The 17,029-nt window shown below is 39.1% G+C and overlaps 1 protein-coding gene and 1 long non-coding RNA gene across 3 annotated transcripts in view; one reads left to right on the top strand and one right to left on the bottom strand.

The window, feature by feature from the left end:
• Positions 1-1,673: 1,673 nt before the first annotated feature.
• On the bottom strand, positions 1,674-14,292 carry LOC109458219 (uncharacterized). Its single transcript, XR_012490467.1, has 3 exons — positions 14,170-14,292; positions 8,685-8,779; positions 1,674-8,484 (listed from the first exon to the last, which is right to left on the bottom strand). It is a non-coding gene; the product is annotated as an uncharacterized LOC109458219 (long non-coding RNA).
• The window catches only part of KCND2 (potassium voltage-gated channel subfamily D member 2), a 461,104-nt gene continuing 456,890 nt past the window's right edge, over positions 12,816-17,029 (top strand). The window contains exons 1-2 of one of the 2 annotated variants that reach the window (XM_074315675.1): positions 13,812-14,220; positions 14,300-16,370. In XM_074315675.1, the coding sequence (XP_074171776.1) occupies positions 15,256-16,370 (1,115 nt within the window). In that variant the 5' untranslated portion in view covers positions 13,812-14,220; positions 14,300-15,255. Of the gene's footprint in view, positions 16,371-17,029 lie in introns of both variants that reach the window. The other variant, XM_019751676.2, reaches the window with a different exon arrangement.

Below are 17,029 nucleotides of genomic sequence, written 5' to 3'. Positions count from 1 at the left end.
TCTTGAGCTTGGATGGGCCTCTTGAGGCAATAATAAAATAGAAATGGCACTCTGTGACAGCTGAGGTTAGTCGTTAAAGCAATTAAGCTTCTGTCTGGCTTGCGCTCTGAATGCCTGCCCTTGAAACCCAACCATCATGCAGTGAGGAAGAGCTGGCCACATGGAGAGGTCTACATGGAAAGGAACTGAGTCCTGTTTGAGCCCCCAGCCAACAACTAGCACCAACTGTCAGACACGTGAATTTGTCACATGGGTTAGAGACTAGCCTTCCTTGCCAGCTCTAACCATATTCCACATTTGTGAGCAAAATAAAATACTGCTGTTGCTTGAGGCCACACAGTATCGAGGTGGTTTGCTAAAAGGCAACAGTAATCTGAACAAAAGTAAATAAAGCTTTCCCAAGAGGTACATCTTACATTACATTATAGAGCATTTTTCCTTGCAATGGGAATGGAACCCCAGAACAGCAGTGTTTGCTCTGTTTGGTTGGCTTCTGTATTCTTGGCCCATATTAGTAAGCATATAAAATGATAATGAATTTATAAAATGACAAATATATAAATCATGGTAATAAAGGCTTTTAAAAAACATAATCAGAAATGTTTTCAAAGTGAAATTTATCAGAATGATACCCAAATTTATGAAAATCTTTGTACACATAAAAACAAAAAGAATTTTTGCACATCTAAAGCTATAAGAATCTCAAAATATGACATGTACCTTTATATCACATTCTGTTCATATTTCATTTCAAATCCATATTACTTACCTTGACCCTCAGCAGTATTGCTGTTTGCTGGGGTTTTTTTAATTTAGTTGTCTGTATTTATTTATTCATTTAACATTTTACTACTACCAGAGATACAGAAATTGATTTGAGTATCTCAAAAATTATATTCATGTGTTCTTTTAAGTATCATTGTGATATTTGTATTATACCTGTAATTTTGATTCAAAATGTGCTGTTATCTTCCCCAAAGCAACTATTATTCTGATTTCTTCATTTATAATATAGGTTGCAAGGTAGTTGTGTCTTTCTTAATGTTTTCTCCTAGATGAAAAGGTCCCTTCAGACTATCAATCCAAAGATTCAGAATGAGCCCTGTGTTTTCCATTTTACTGACTTGATGCAAAGCATATCTTCTCTAAGCAACACATACAGCTTTCGGGAAAATTCCTTAACTATGAAAAAATGTTTTATTATTTACTCTGCATTGTGATGCAGAGTTGATTCCAAGTGTGGTTGACAGAGAGGGACATTTTTCTGTGCTTCTGCAGAAAAATGGCAGAGTGTCTGCAAGAAAAATCAGTGTGAGAAAAATTACTGAGTCAAGAGTCACCAAGTATGATATTATTAGCCATTTTATATTTCTGTAATATAAATTTATCTATGATGAATCTTAAAATCTTCCTGCAAAGATATTCAAATATAGTCTAAAAATAATAACAAAACTATTCACTGATTATTGTCATTTATAATCATTGGTCTCAGTAAATTCAGAGGAAATTCTGTAATTTAAATATTTTTAAACTGGAATTTTAAAAAATATTAGAAACATCAACCTATTTATGAAAATGATATATTGGACAAAAAATTTGATAGTATACAATTTTTGAAAACAATATTTTGTATTTTATTTTATTCAAAGTTATCTGTATTCAATACCTTAAGGTTTGTCAAAAGGCAAGATTTGTGTTCTAAAAACAAGAAATAGTCAATAGTTAATGTTAAATTACAGAGTTAGTGATGTTTCATTTTGAAATTATCTCTTATGAGAAGTTGTTGAAATTAAAAACCAAAATAAAGTAACACCAAAAACAGCACAAATGGATTTAGTTCTGACCGACTGCCCTTGGTATTTTTCCCCAAGATGGTCTAGCAAAAAATGAAGATGAACAGCCTTGTTTTTCAAAGCCAAATGTTTAACAGCCTCACCCATACATACACTATATTTTTAAACACTATATTTTAAGTTGTTGGTACAATATTTCATATTGCATATAACACATATGTGATAAATTTCATTATGTAGATGTATTATATTTTGAAACTTATAAGGTGGTTCTTAAACTGACAAACACCCCATATCATATAAAATAAAATGCTAATATCACTGAGTAAAAAATGCCAAGCTTATTGCCGCTTTTGACATTTATCCGAATTTATGAATGGGATACAAATATACTATAATTTATTGCAAAGAACTATTAAGTTGAGAGAACCTCAGTATGATTCTGGTTTTGAAAATGTGGAATACAAATAACTAATTGGCTAATAATTTTCCAGAGTATTGATCATTTACTAATAATAGCACAAATAATTTTACTCAAAAGTATGAATAATAAGCATAAAAAACTATCACTCTTTTGCTGTCCCAAATATCCACTGAATCACTCAATTTTACCTATGTCTCTTCCTGAATACTTCCTAAGAATTAAAATGGAATACTTAGTAGGAGAACTGCTGAGACTCGCCTTATGCCTGTATTTTCTGACGTCGATTTCCTTACACTTACTGCTTAGGGAACGATGTGTTAGTTGGGCATGTCCCCATCTCCTCAACTTTGTGCTATACCCACTTCCATGCTTTTGTGTATGCTGTAGCCTCTGTGCAGAAATGCCCCGAATGCAATCTTCACTTGACAAAATTTGGCTCAGTGAACTTAAAACTCAGCTCAGGAGTGTCTGGGTGTCCCCGCTTTCAGAGACATGCTAAAGAGACTCACAGGAGTCAGCACATAGGCATACTTACAAGGATATATTATAGTGATGTAGCAAGGATACATGGCTAGATCACATGGGAAAATGGCAAAGTGTCTGCAGGAGCCCATGTGGTGGTTTTCTTACGCTGTCTCCATGGAATGTCCTCTTCCTCCAGTAAGGAAACGCAGTGGCACAAGTACAACATTTCTGCCTAGAGAAGCCCCTTAGAGACGGAGCTGGGGCCTGGTCACGCAGGTACCCTCTGCCTAGCATGTGCTAACCCTGCGGACCCCCAGAATGAAAGAAGATGTTCAGCATAAACCTTCTGTGCAGTTGGGGCATAGTGAACCTACATCAGTTAACTGTTAACGGAAGGCCAAGTTTCCAATGCCACCAATCAAAAGCTAATCTTTTATGCATGCCTTTCTAAAGATCACACTGGGCCTGCGAAGGTAACTCTTATCTGCACAAGAAGTGACCCCTAAGGATTCTCTCTCTGATTCCTGGAGAGGTAGGTGCTGATCTTCAGAGCCTCCATGCTCCTCTTGATCACAGTCTTTCGTACTTTGGAGTACCGTTACCAGCGCAGTTAGCTTTCTCTCCCATATTACCTCTGATATATTTTTATACAAAACTTGGTAAAATAGTAGACACTTAGAAAAATCTTGCCAAAAGATTAAATAATGATCAAGTCCCTTGTTATTACATTCAGTTTTAAGGTGTATATAGTCCCTCCCTTTCTCACCACCTTTCTTCCCTGAATAATCCATTCCTGCTAGCATTAAGAATGCTGAGGAAAGTGTGTCCATGTGTAAGGCGGGAAGGAGGCAGGTTGAGCTGTGGTGGCCCAAAGCAGTTGTTAGAACTGTGTGGGTAAAGGGGTGTCCCAGGGTAGGGGTGGACCAGCACAGGCTGATGGAGCCCAAGTATGATGAAGAAGGCAGACTCTGCGGAGGCAACCCCTCATGTTGTCAGAGGGGACAGCCATGCAAGGGGAGGCCCATGGCAGGATGCGGGATCTTAGGGCAGGGAGAGTAGGGTGACCACACAGCGGTGGGCAGTGCCAGCAGTGTGCAATAGAGAGCACTGACGAGCACTAAGTGCGGTCAAGACTGGCAGCGATGAGTGACTGGCTGCATAAAGGAGGATCAATAGGGTAAGTAAACATATGGAGGATAACGAGATACAGGACTCTCCTCAGAGACAGGCACTACAATTGTGACAAGAGAGAAGATGGTTGGTTGGGAGTATCAGGGTGAACTCATGGCTTTTACGATGCAGAGATAGGAAGAGACAGATAAGACAGTAAAAGACAGAGAAATTTGCATAGATATTTAAATTATGTTCATAATTTAATAGGATATACATATGTTGCTATATATATGCAACTATATATATGCAATATATATGCAACATAGAATATGTTGCTATTCTCTGTGGTCCCGTTATATGAGTACCAGAGAATTTAAAATATTTTTATATCCTTTCACCTAATAGTTCGCCAATGGTTATTTTGATGAAAATATATTCATTCCTCTATTAGGGAAAGAGCCGTTATTAAGTAAATTGAATATGAGTGCCGGTGAAATATATTATTGCTCTTGATCTCTAAGCCTTCCTAAAGGCTTTTATTTTCCCCCTTTGAAGATGAATTCATTGCATCTAAGAAAAGTAGCGGTGAAATTGGGGATCTAGAACAGCATAATGTTTAACATCAAATTAATATCAAATGTTTAATATCAACAAATAAATTTCTAGAAGATCTGAAAGAGTAAACTCAAGTCTTTCATTAAACCATATAAAGCTTACAGCAAACTTACAGAGGTGTCTTAACATGCCCGTATAGAAGTTAGCCCTTCTTTCCCTAAATAAGTTTCCCTATTTTCCTGTTTCTTCTTCTTATTCTCTCAGAAATTGGGCTCACAATCATTGTCACCTACCTCTTTCTCCTTAGCCTTCCATGCCCACCATTTACATAATCGCACATGCTACATTTTGTTTTTGCATAATTTATCTTATGTCCATCTTTCATTTACTTTTTTATTGAACACTTTATTTGGAGTAGCCTTTTTTTTTTTTCTTTCTGTCAGTCTCTTCTCTTTTAGCTTTCTCCTGCACAGGGCTATAGTAAAATAAAGCATCTTTGTGCTCTATTCTTTAAATCAGTTACAGAAATAGACACAGTCTGAGGGAGTAGGACCAGTGTTGGAATATCTTCTCTAACTCCTTTCTTCTCTAATCTTGCAGTGTCTTTTTCCATATAAGCAACATCTGCTTCCCTGACTGCATCTTCACCTCATATCACATCTTGTCTCAACTTCTCTTTTCCTATTTTAGATGTTTTCAAAGTTTCCATATTATAAAATGTTTTAAATATGTTTAAAATATTTATATATTTCTTTATGCCCCCTTCTGACTATGGAATCCTTTGCTAGGGTAGAAAAAACGAGCTTTGCAAATTTCTTTATTTAGAATACAATTTATATTTCCAAAAAAAAAAAAATGGTATTGAAAATTAGACACGTAGTAGACCAAAACATCAAAGGCAATTATGTAATAAGCATTCCAACAGTGTCACTCTCCCCAATCTATACACACGAACTCTTTTTAAAGTCAGTGGGAGTTCTGCTCCCACAAAGGTTTCACACAGGGAAAATGAAAAAATTTAAACATAAATAAGTAGAACAAACTTTAATAAGTTATCTCAATAAGTATTTACCTGAGGGGCTGGAACAGCTGCAATGTAAAAACCTGTTTCATAACCCTCTATTAAATAATTTTCTGTATTTAAATTAAAATCCAAATGCAGGCTAAGTTGTAAACAAGCAAGATTTATACATCAATATCTAAAAGTGAAGTAATACAGATATCCTCTATTAACCAAATATTTTTCAGTATTGTATTGTTCTGCTTTTCTTTACACTCTAATATTTTGACTGATTTATTAAAGCCAACTACATAATTCTGTATAGAAATAATGAGGCAAGTATACTTTGTGTATCAGAGTGGTTTGCGAGTGCATATCAAGTAGTTTTAAAGAAAGTAAACAAGCAAATTAATTGTCAGTTTTCTCACAAAATGTGGCTTCTTAAATGATGAAAACCTTATAAGACTTCTTCAAGCTTTGCAGTGACCATAAACTGTTTGGAAATAATTTATCTTCTTTGGCAATGTTTGCAACATATGCAGGAATTAACTTTTCTCCAGTTTTAGAAAAAATAAAGCTTTTGTTTCTTTAGAACTCTCACTGCTGTCTTTCTTATTTGTAGTCACAATTCTCAGTTTATGGCACTGGAATTATTCCATAACACTTAATCCCAAAGTTATAAATGTGATGATAAGTCCAAAAAGCAAATTTATATGTTCCCTCTTATGTTCCCTTTTTTTCCATCTCTAACAAAAAACGGTGTCTCAGAATAAAACACTTAGGGAAAATATCCTGAAATGGAACTCACAAGCAAGGTTACTTTTGAATTAAAAGAGATTTCCGCTCTCTCTCTCTCTCTCTCTCTCTCTTAATTCCAAATACCAAGTTCCCTGAGGGCAGGTTAATCTTGAATAACTTGGGTGATACTAATGCCCAATTTGGTGCCTTGCATTTGTAAGTGATCGATAATGACAAAAAAACGATTTTCCCCGTTAATTTGCCCCCGCGTTCTTATATCATAGGAACATGTGCATCACCATTCATGAGATCATACATATTTTAACAACAAAAATATATTTTTTACATTAAAACAATCACTGTGTTCCTTCATAATGACAGCCATCCCATGAGGCAATATTGAAGTTGTAACAAATGGTTATATTTTGTACATCTATTTAAAAGATGTGTTAGTCTTACAGAGTTTCAGTTACACAGAATGTGACAGCGTCTCAGAGCAGCACTGTGGGAACATTGAAAGGCGAATCCATTTCATTATATAAGTATATATTTAAGTTCTGTGTATGAGAAATAAAGTCTCTGAAAATGGGTTACTTTTAATAGATGTTCAAGGTCTAAAACTTAAAAAGGGGAAGACAGTTTGAAGAGGGCTTTGAAAAGGACTTTGACAGTGTTAATAAAGGGAAAAAAAGGAGTTAAGCTCAGGTTGCCAACTTATCCTTTTCATAGAGGTCCAAAAACAGATACAGAGTCATCACCCTTTGCATGATGACCATATTCTAGGGATACTGTGAAGTACCTGAAATCTCAGGTATGCTTTAAGCATTTAACTAGCCTTACCCATGCTGTGACTTTCTTGTGTTCCCTGTATCTTACTAGTATGTCAGATTTTATTTCCCTGAGGAACAAAGGGAAAAAGAGAGAGAGAACTTGTGTACTTCTTTCAGCAAATAAAGAATCCAAAACAAAATTACCTTTGGATAAAGTACATTTGCCAAATTCAAAGTGATATGGAATCTAGAAAGTGAATAAAAATAAAATATTTGTTTTTCTACAGAATCATAGTTTTTTAAAATGTTTGCAATTTGTGATAAAATATTTCAGGGTGAAAATGCTTATTTTTTGATATTTAACAGTATGAACAAATATGTTGTTTTATGAAAAAACTGATATATAAAAATTTGAAGTTACTAGGCTTTAGTCAAGATGGAATACACATACAATTATTGGCTGAAGGTTTTGCCATTTTACAACTTGCAATCACAACTTTTGCAGTTTTATAACTTGATTGATTTTTTTCTTAATTTAGGATTTTTTTTATTTAATAAAAATGATACTATGTGAAAATATCCTAAGAGTTATTAGGAAATAGTGAACATGGTCAAAAGGTACAAACTTCCAGTTGTAAGATAAATAAGTCCTGGGGAAATAATGCACAGCATGGTGACTGAAGTTAATATTTTATTGTATATTTGAAAGTTGCTCAGTGAGTAGATCTGAAAAATTTGCCTCACAAGACAAAAATTTGTCACTATGCGTGGTGATGGATATTAACTAAACTTATTGTGGTAATCATTTCACAGTGCATACATATATCAAATCATTATGCTATACACCTAAAACTAACATAAAGGGATATGCCCATGGTATCTCAATAAAAAAAAAAAAATTCAATAAAAATAAAATAAAATAACCTAATACAGACTCTTAGAAAGAGTTGTCTCATCAGAGGTTCTAAGAATGTCATCAGATACACTAAATTTGTCTTTTGTCAAATATGTGATCTAGATATTAGATGTGTTTATCACTCTGGGAAGTTAGCAGAATTGGTTAAGGTTTAGCATGAACAGATGCAGTGCTGCCTTGCTCCAGGACCACAGACGATTTCCTGCCCTGGCAGAGACCTCGCAGAATGTGCCCTGGGGAATGAGCACGATAGTTTGCACCTGTCTGTGCTAATTAATCACCAGTACTAACAACAACAACAAATTGGCATGGAGACTTTCCTATGGCAGATATTGGTGTGTGTATAGACCTAAAAGGGTACCTGATTTAGGGTCAGAACACCCGAGAATGACTCAGCTTCTGCCGCTTAGTTACTGGATATAATGGTGGAAAGTCCCTTAACCTCCATGAGCTTTGTTTGCTTTTGGATAAAATAAATGGAACAATAACAACCACAGCACAAGGTCATTCTGAAAATCAACTGTAAGTACAGTGTAAGTAATGTAAGTACATTGTCCCGTGTACTATAAGTACATTGAGAAAGCACTTCGTACACAGCTATTCAAAACGTGGATCATTTGTCTCGTTGTTAAGGTAAATGGCTTTCCATTGCACATCTTGCTAGTAAATCAGGTTGATTCTCTAAGTCTTTGGAGAGTTACGATAATAATCTACAAGGGGAAAAAAGATGCATATTAAGCTATCTAATTAACAGTGTTCACTCAGTCATTCAACAAACATTCACTGTATTTCCACTACATGCCAAGTGCAATGGCAGATACTGAGGTTACAGAAATAAAAGACCACTGCTTTCCTTCAAAGACGTTACAGTCTAGTGGCTAAGAAGAAGAGGGAGAAACAAAAATCTCACCTATCTAAGTTCTAGTCTCTTATGGACCACTTAAGGTGACATCATTTGAAGAGGTTAGGTGATGGTTCCTGGAAGATATTACTCAAGCTGAGTACCTATTAAGAGAAAAAACATGCATGAACCATGATCCAGAATCAAGATAAAACACACCAAATTCTGCAAACTGAAAATAACTGAGTAATACTATGAAGTAAGCTAATGTTAAGATAGCATGAGATGAGGCTTAAAGCATAGAGGGTATTGAGATCCTGAAAGTTTCTATATTCTCTGCTAAGAACCGAAAAAGATGGAAGACTTTTGAAAGGGGTAGTGACATGATTACAGGTGCATTAAAATAAACAAACAAACAAAAACAAACGAAACTAAAAACCACACTCTAAATAAAAGGCATACAGACGGCAAAAGAAGAAAAAAACTGACCCTATCTTCAGGTGACATGATTGTCTACATAGAAAACACAATAACTAATAAAAAGGTTCAACAAAATTGCCAATATAAGACCAATACACAAAAATCAATTGCATTTCTATACTCTAACAATGAACATATGGAAACCAAAATTAAAAAGAACACACAGTGCTTTTCACAATTCCTCTAAAGAAAATGAAATACTTAGTATAAGTCTAATAAAACATGTACAGGATCTATATCCTGAAAATTTCAAAATGCTGACGAAAGAAAAATAAAAAAGAGCTAAATACATAGAGAGACATTCTGTGCTCATGGATTGACTCAACCTAGTAAACATGTCCACATTGATTTTAGATGTAATGCAATGCCTATTAAAATCCTAGCAAGGTTATACAATTTGTGTGTGTGTGTGTGTGTGTGTGTGTGTGTGTGTGTATTTATTTATTTATTTATTTTAAAATTTATATAAAAAGGCAAGGACCTATGAAAGCTAAATCAATTTTGAAAAAGAGTAATTAAGTGGAAGGAATAATTTTACTTGATGTTAAGTGTTACTGTACAGGTGGTATAGTAATCAAGAAAGTGTGGTTTTAGTGAGGGGATAAACACAAATCAATGGAACAAAATAGAGAATCTAAAAATAGATAACAGAAAATGTACCCAACTGATTTTTGACAAAGTTGCAAAAGCAATTTAACATAGGATCAATAGGCTTTTCAACAAATGGTGCTGAAGCAACTGGACAACCATAGGCAAAAAAAAAAAATAAAATACTTTAACCTAAACCTTAATACCTTATACAAAAATTAACTCAAAATAAATTATGGACTTGAATTTAAAATGTAAAATTATAAAATCTTTAGAGAAAAATAGAGAAACTCTTTGGGACATGGAGCTAGGCAGAGTTGTTAGAGTTGATACCAACAGCATAATCCATAAAGGTAAAAAAAATGATAAGTTGGAACTCATCAGAATTAAAATCTTTTGATTTGCAGAAAATCCTGTGAGAAGGGTGAAAAGACAAACTACCGACTAGGAAAAATATTTGCAAACAACATATCTGACAAAGGTCAATTATTTAAAACATACAAAGAGCTCTCGAAAGTCAGAAGTATAAAAACCATTTGAATAAATTGGGCAAAAAGCAGAACATATATTTTGCTGAAGAATATACAGATGGCAAATATGCATATAAAAATATGCTCAACGAAATTAGCCATTAGAGAAATGAGAATAAAAATCACAGTGAGATATTACTATATACTATCAGAATGGCTAAAATGAAAAATAGTGATACTGCCACGTTGATGACGATGCTGAGAAACCAGGTATTTTACTGGTGAGATAAAAAATGGGATAGCTACTCTGGAAAATATGATGGCAGCTTCTCATAAAACTAAACATACTTATCATACAATCCATCAATTGCACTATTGGGTATTTATCCCAAAGAAATGAAAACTTATATTAGTACAATAACCTGTATATGGATGTTTATAGCAGCTTTATTCATAATAGCCCCAAACTGAAACCAATCCAAATGTCCTTCAGTAGGTGAATGATTAATCAAAGTGTGGTACTCGTCAGCAATAAAAAGAAAGAACCATGGATACATGCAACAACTTGGATGGATCTCAATGTAATTCTACTGAGTAAAATAAGACACTCTTGAAATGTTACATTATTCCTTTTATATAACATTCTTGAATTGATAAATTATAGAGATCAGATTAGTGGTTGACAAGAGATAGAGAAGGGGATGGGGGGAGAGAGTAGGGCTAATAAAAGGTGATTCCTGTGGTGGAAATCTTCTTGTGCTTTCTGTGACAGTGGTCACACAAATCTACACGTGTAATAAAATTAGACAGAACTAAGTATAACACACAAAAGTTAGTGTATGTAAAACTGGTGACATCTGAATAGACTGGTGGATTTGGTTTCCAAGTCAATTTCCTGGTCGTGATATGTTACTGTAATATGCTAGACGTTACCTTTGGGGAACACTTGGTGCGAGGATTAAGAGTCTCTATTATTTCTCATAACTGCGTGTGAATCTACCATTACCTCAAAATAGTTGAAAAAATCACTTTAGGTACAGTATAAGGACAGATTGGTGATGAGGGTGAATTTATGCAAGACTTACTGGGTCATTGGCTGAGTGTGTGTTTGTTGGGGGGAAGGAGTGAAGAACCGGACATGGTCTGTGATGACCACCGGTTTCTCCCTGAGGCTTTGTTCATCAGGAGAGAAAACAGGACTAGAGGATTGGAGAAGAGGGATGACTGAATTCAATTTTGATCTTGCTGAGTTTATTTTCCATCAACCAAGCAGAATACATACAATGAGAATTCCAGAAGGACGAAGAGGAATCCCTGGGAAAGGGAAGTATACAGCGTGTTCTGCAGGGTTCTGTACATATACTCTTCATATAGCTTTCAGTGCATGAATGAATTAAAACAGCAGAGTCACCAGAGTATCACGACAAGGGAATTTTTTAACTCAGAGGCAAGAATAAACATACAAAAATATCTGTGGGAATTCCAGATACAGGCTGGATGAAAGGATTTGCATTTCCAGTATTCATTAAAGTAAAAAGGAATTGATATTGAGTACTCTTAGAGTGTGCCAAGTTCTATATTGTTGAGAAGTATTAGCCTGTTTAATCCTCATGATAGGCCTAAAAAGTTGAGTTTTATTATCTACAGTTTCTAAACAGAAGTTAAGCAATTTGCCAAATGAAGCAAAGCCTATGAGTAATTTCTTGAGCTGGAATTTGAATTTAGATGTGTTAAACTTCTAAACCCACATTCTTTCCAGTACATCAAGAAGTTTGGAGAGAATGGGGGAGAGCAGATCATAAAAACTTAAAAACAGCAGATTTTATATCCTTGCTTATTTAGGGGTTTTTGTAGAGTTCAACATTTATATGTGTAATTGTTCAGTTTCCTACAGGGAAGATTTAAAGGCTCCATTTTGGTTGCTTGCCCCTCCTCTACAGAATGGCCAGCCAGTATGGCACCAAATGAATATTCATGGCTCCCCACTCTCTGGATACATCTGTTATGGTGGTACCTTATGGACTGGGTTAGGAGGGGTTGATTTTCTTACAGTAATTGTCCCCTCCTTTTTAAGTAGTCCCCTCCTTTTTATTTACCAGTTAACATATTTCTTCTTTGTCAGGTAGGCAGGCTATGTAGTTTCCTTAATAAGCACCTTTCACCTCAACTAATACAAACAGATAAACAGCAGGAGTCTTCAGGTCTGTTTCCAAACTTACATGATGCATTAGTTCCATTAACTTCTACTATGGGATTTCTTAAACTTCTACGCCACTAGGCAAGTCAACAAAAAATACCTTTCTATCGCTACAGAAAAATCTTGTACATTATAAGGTTTGTTTTTCTCTGTTGGTTTTCAACATAATCTATTTTTAGTTCATATATTTTCTTTGAGGTACTCTATTTGATATTTTGAAGGTTAACACATCACCCCTCTGATCTCTAGGGCTTGAAAGTCAAATCAATTCAAGACTATATACATCATGGTCCACTTAATTTCCAACCAGAAGCAGCCAAACCAAGTCTTGAATAGGTCATTTTCAGGTAGAAATTAGACTTCTCTCCTTAATCAACATAAATAAAGCTTCACTATTTTGTAAGGCCTTTACTAGTACTATTATTCCAAATTTAATCTAAATTTAATTTTCAAAGGCATTTCAACAGGAAACTGCACATCTCATCCCATAAACATCAAAATGCAGTCTCAAGCCTGAGTAGTGTATGTCATATAAATACTAACAAGGTGGGCAGGGAGTGGGGGATACGAGCATGATTTTGTGATTTGATCCTCTGTTGGCTCAATTCATTTTGATCCTTCACCTTCCTAAAGCATCCAAACCTTAGGGATAGATTTAACTTCTCGCCGTTCACGCCATCTAGTGGTTATAAATGGTATCTGTTTGGTTTTAAGGAAGAGTCCCAATGACGGGGGGGCGGGGTACACGAGAAACAAAACGGTTGGCCGCGACAATTTCCTAGTTTCTCACCACATCACATCACTTACCCCTCACCAGGACACCTTTAACTACTTGAACCGTTTTAGATCTGCGCGCAGACGCGCAGAGAGAATGGAGGGGACGCACACACAGACTCAAGCCCCTGGACGCTGACATTTAGAAAAAGGTTCTAAATCCTTCCTGTCATTCGCAAAGGACGGGAAAAGGAGTTGTGGTAAGACCTAGACCGAGGAGACTGCCTGACTTTTCGGCAAGTTGGATAGATGACGTATTTACCCCTGCAACGTTAACATCTGGTTTGAACAAATAAAAAGAAAAAGAGGAAAAGCACTTAAAAATTCCGCCGCGAGGCTTTGCAGGGCTTGCTACCCCGTAGTCCCCAGAAGACAACCAATTCCTGCGCGTTCCGCTCCGCTCACCCTCTTTCTCAGCTTCTCTTTCACCTTTTCCCACGCTCGCCTTGAATCGGGACCCAGGGAGGCAGAAGCAAGGCACCGGTCCCCGTCCTCCTCTCCTCCCCAAGCCTCCGCAGCCGAGCGCGTGCAGCTTCCCTTTGTTCATCTAGGCTGGCTCTCCTCCCCGGCAGATCCACCTGGATGCTCTCCCTCGGTGACATTTTGCGCCGGGGCTGGTGGGTGGCTGGGGTGGAGCGAGAGCAGCCCGAGGGGGCGGGGGAGGAGAAAGGTCAAGCCGAGGGAAAGGTGGGAGACGCCTTTCAGAACCTGCGTGGCGGGGCGTGCGCGCGGTTATTTATTTTCTCCTTGTTTATCGATCGCACGAGCAGAGCGGTGCGGAGAGCCCGGGGACATGCAGGACCACCCACTGGCGGGGAAGAAGCGAGCCGCCCCCCCGCACCCCCGCGCTGCTGAGCGCCTTCCGCCTCAGCGCTCCGGCGATTGCCCGCGCCAGCCCCGGCCCCGCCGCGCCGCCGCCGCCCGCCCAGCAGCCCCGCAGCCCCGCAGCCCGGCAGCCCCGCACCGCGCCGCTCGGGCCCCAACCACAGCCGCGGTGCAGTAAGTTGGCAGGAGAGCGTCCCCTCTGTTCTCGCCTCCCCCGCACCTTTTGAACTTGTTGCTGCTGCTCGGCTCGTCTGCGCCTGGCTTTTGGAAGGTGAAAAGGAGGAGGGAAGCACGGAGGGATGGGGGAAGGGGAAGAAGAGCGAGCCTGAGCTTTATTTATGCTCCCTCAGCGCCTCGGATTCGGCTGCTCGCGAGCTGCTCTCTCTGCTTTTCCCTTTCCGGGTGCACTGCGAGGAGAAAGTCTCTATGCAACTCAGCCCCGGCGCGCACTTTGCCAGGTATGTACCGCGGGCGAGGCGCGTTCTTCGCGGAGGCAGATGCTGCTGCCGCCGCGGCGGCGGCGGCTGCCAGCTCCTGGGCTCCGTAACTGTCACACTGCACCTGAGCTGAACTTGAAAAGAGAGTGAAGGGGCGATTGGGCGAACGCTTTTAGCAGACGCTAGGGGTGCTTGTAGACGAGGGGGAGGAGGATCTTTATTAACGCCCCCCACCGTGCCCACCGCACAGCACCTCCATCTCTGCAAATACGGCCCAGGAGGTAGAGGCAGCGATCAGATTCCCAAAGAAACGTGGGGCAGCGGCTGTGACCGCACCTGGGAAGCTACAACAGGTCGCCTTTTTGAGACTCCTTTGGCGGGAAGGTCTCCTTGGACAGGGAAGGTTTGAAAGAGCTAAAAGGGAAGGTGGAAGGGTGCCCTGATTCGTCAAAAGAATACCACTAAGTGGCTGCCCTTCGTTTTCTCCACCTTAAACGACGCATACTGACCCCACGTTATCCAGACTGTGTCAGGAGAGAAATCAGAGACACCTGTTTGAAGAAATTACTGCATCTAAAGTCACCTGTATACTTATTTGTTCCAAGACAGGCCTGGTGTGACTGCTTGACAAGGTTTGGTTAGGTTTTGTTGGGCGTGATTGTCAGGACATCGTATGAAACACCTGTCTTTGAGGGAAACTTACCCTTCTGAGAACTGTGATTTCTCCAGGAGCTCTACCTTGGAATAAGGGTGATAACCCGGACCACAGTTCTCTGTGATATTTGTTTGACGAGAGCAAGTGGGTGATTAAGGCTACTTTGACCGACTAGGAGGCCTGACTGCCTTTCCGGCCTCCACCTCAAGGAACCATGGCGGCGGGTGTAGCAGCATGGCTGCCCTTTGCAAGGGCAGCGGCCATCGGGTGGATGCCTGTGGCCTCGGGGCCCATGCCAGCTCCCCCAAGGCAGGAGAGGAAAAGGACTCAAGATGCTCTAATTGTGCTGAATGTGAGTGGTACCCGTTTCCAAACATGGCAGGACACCCTGGAACGATATCCAGACACTCTGCTGGGCAGTTCTGAGAGGGACTTTTTCTACCATCCTGAGACTCAGCAGTATTTTTTTGACCGTGACCCAGACATCTTCCGCCATATCCTGAATTTCTACCGCACTGGGAAACTCCACTATCCTCGCCATGAGTGCATCTCTGCTTACGATGAAGAACTGGCCTTCTTCGGCCTCATCCCAGAAATTATTGGCGACTGCTGTTATGAGGAGTACAAGGATCGGAGGCGAGAGAACGCAGAGCGTCTCCAGGACGATGCTGACCCCGACAACACCGGAGAGAATGCCCTGCCGACCATGACGGCTCGGCAGAAGGTCTGGCGGGCCTTTGAGAACCCCCACACCAGCACCATGGCCCTGGTGTTCTACTATGTCACAGGGTTCTTCATTGCCGTCTCGGTCATCGCTAATGTGGTCGAAACAGTGCCATGTGGGTCGAGCCCAGGTCACATTAAAGAACTGCCCTGCGGGGAGCGGTATGCAGTGGCCTTCTTTTGCTTGGACACAGCCTGCGTCATGATCTTCACAGTTGAGTACTTGCTTCGCCTGGCGGCAGCGCCAAGTCGTTACCGATTTGTGCGGAGCGTCATGAGCATCATCGATGTGGTGGCCATCCTGCCTTATTACATTGGGCTAGTGATGACAGACAATGAGGACGTCAGCGGAGCCTTTGTCACCCTCCGGGTCTTCCGGGTCTTCCGGATCTTTAAGTTTTCCCGCCACTCCCAAGGCCTGCGCATCCTGGGGTACACACTTAAGAGTTGTGCCTCAGAATTGGGCTTCTTGCTGTTTTCGCTTACCATGGCTATCATCATTTTCGCTACAGTTATGTTCTACGCAGAGAAGGGGTCTTCTGCCAGCAAGTTCACCAGCATCCCTGCTGCCTTCTGGTACACCATCGTCACCATGACAACGTTAGGGTAGGTGCCATCAAGGGAAATGGGATGGAGGTTGGACACCTGGTGAGGTGACTGGACCCCTTAAAGTTATAAAATAAATTAGAGGAAATATGTATATTTTTTCCCTTTCCTAAATGGGTTTAGGAAAGCATTATGGTTTGGAAGAATCTTTGGATCTACTAAATGGGTATGACATTGAGATTGGTGTACCTAGGGAATTGCTGGCAAATGTTGAGTGTTGATGCCTGAAAGTGATACATATGACAAAGAAATTTCAAAATTCCTGAATATAGGGATAGATCATCCATATTATATGTATGAATATATAAAAATATAATGACATTGAAAGACACAAAATGTGTGCCCCAGTAAAGTTATGAATATGCACAATATGTATTGAAATGCCTAGAGAGTGCTTTAGTGTTTTCAAATGAAAGTTTCCATGATATTTGAAGTATTATTTTCATATAAGTAGATACTTTTGGCATACATTTTTCCTTTAAGAACCATAGTTCTTATTTTAAATTTTAAAATATAGATTATAGATATCATTATCAAGGGATTTTGTAATATATATGTGCATATTCATATACATATGCATTTTCATTATGGCTGTTAAGTAATTCGGTTTTTAGAATATCAGGGCTGAAACTGATCAACTCTACAAAATGCAATGGAAT

Source organism: Rhinolophus sinicus, linkage group LG11 (assembly GCF_036562045.2).
Source record: "Rhinolophus sinicus isolate RSC01 linkage group LG11, ASM3656204v1, whole genome shotgun sequence".
Taxonomy (NCBI): domain Eukaryota; kingdom Metazoa; phylum Chordata; class Mammalia; order Chiroptera; family Rhinolophidae; genus Rhinolophus; species Rhinolophus sinicus.
This window is presented reverse-complemented; position numbering and strand designations above follow the sequence as displayed.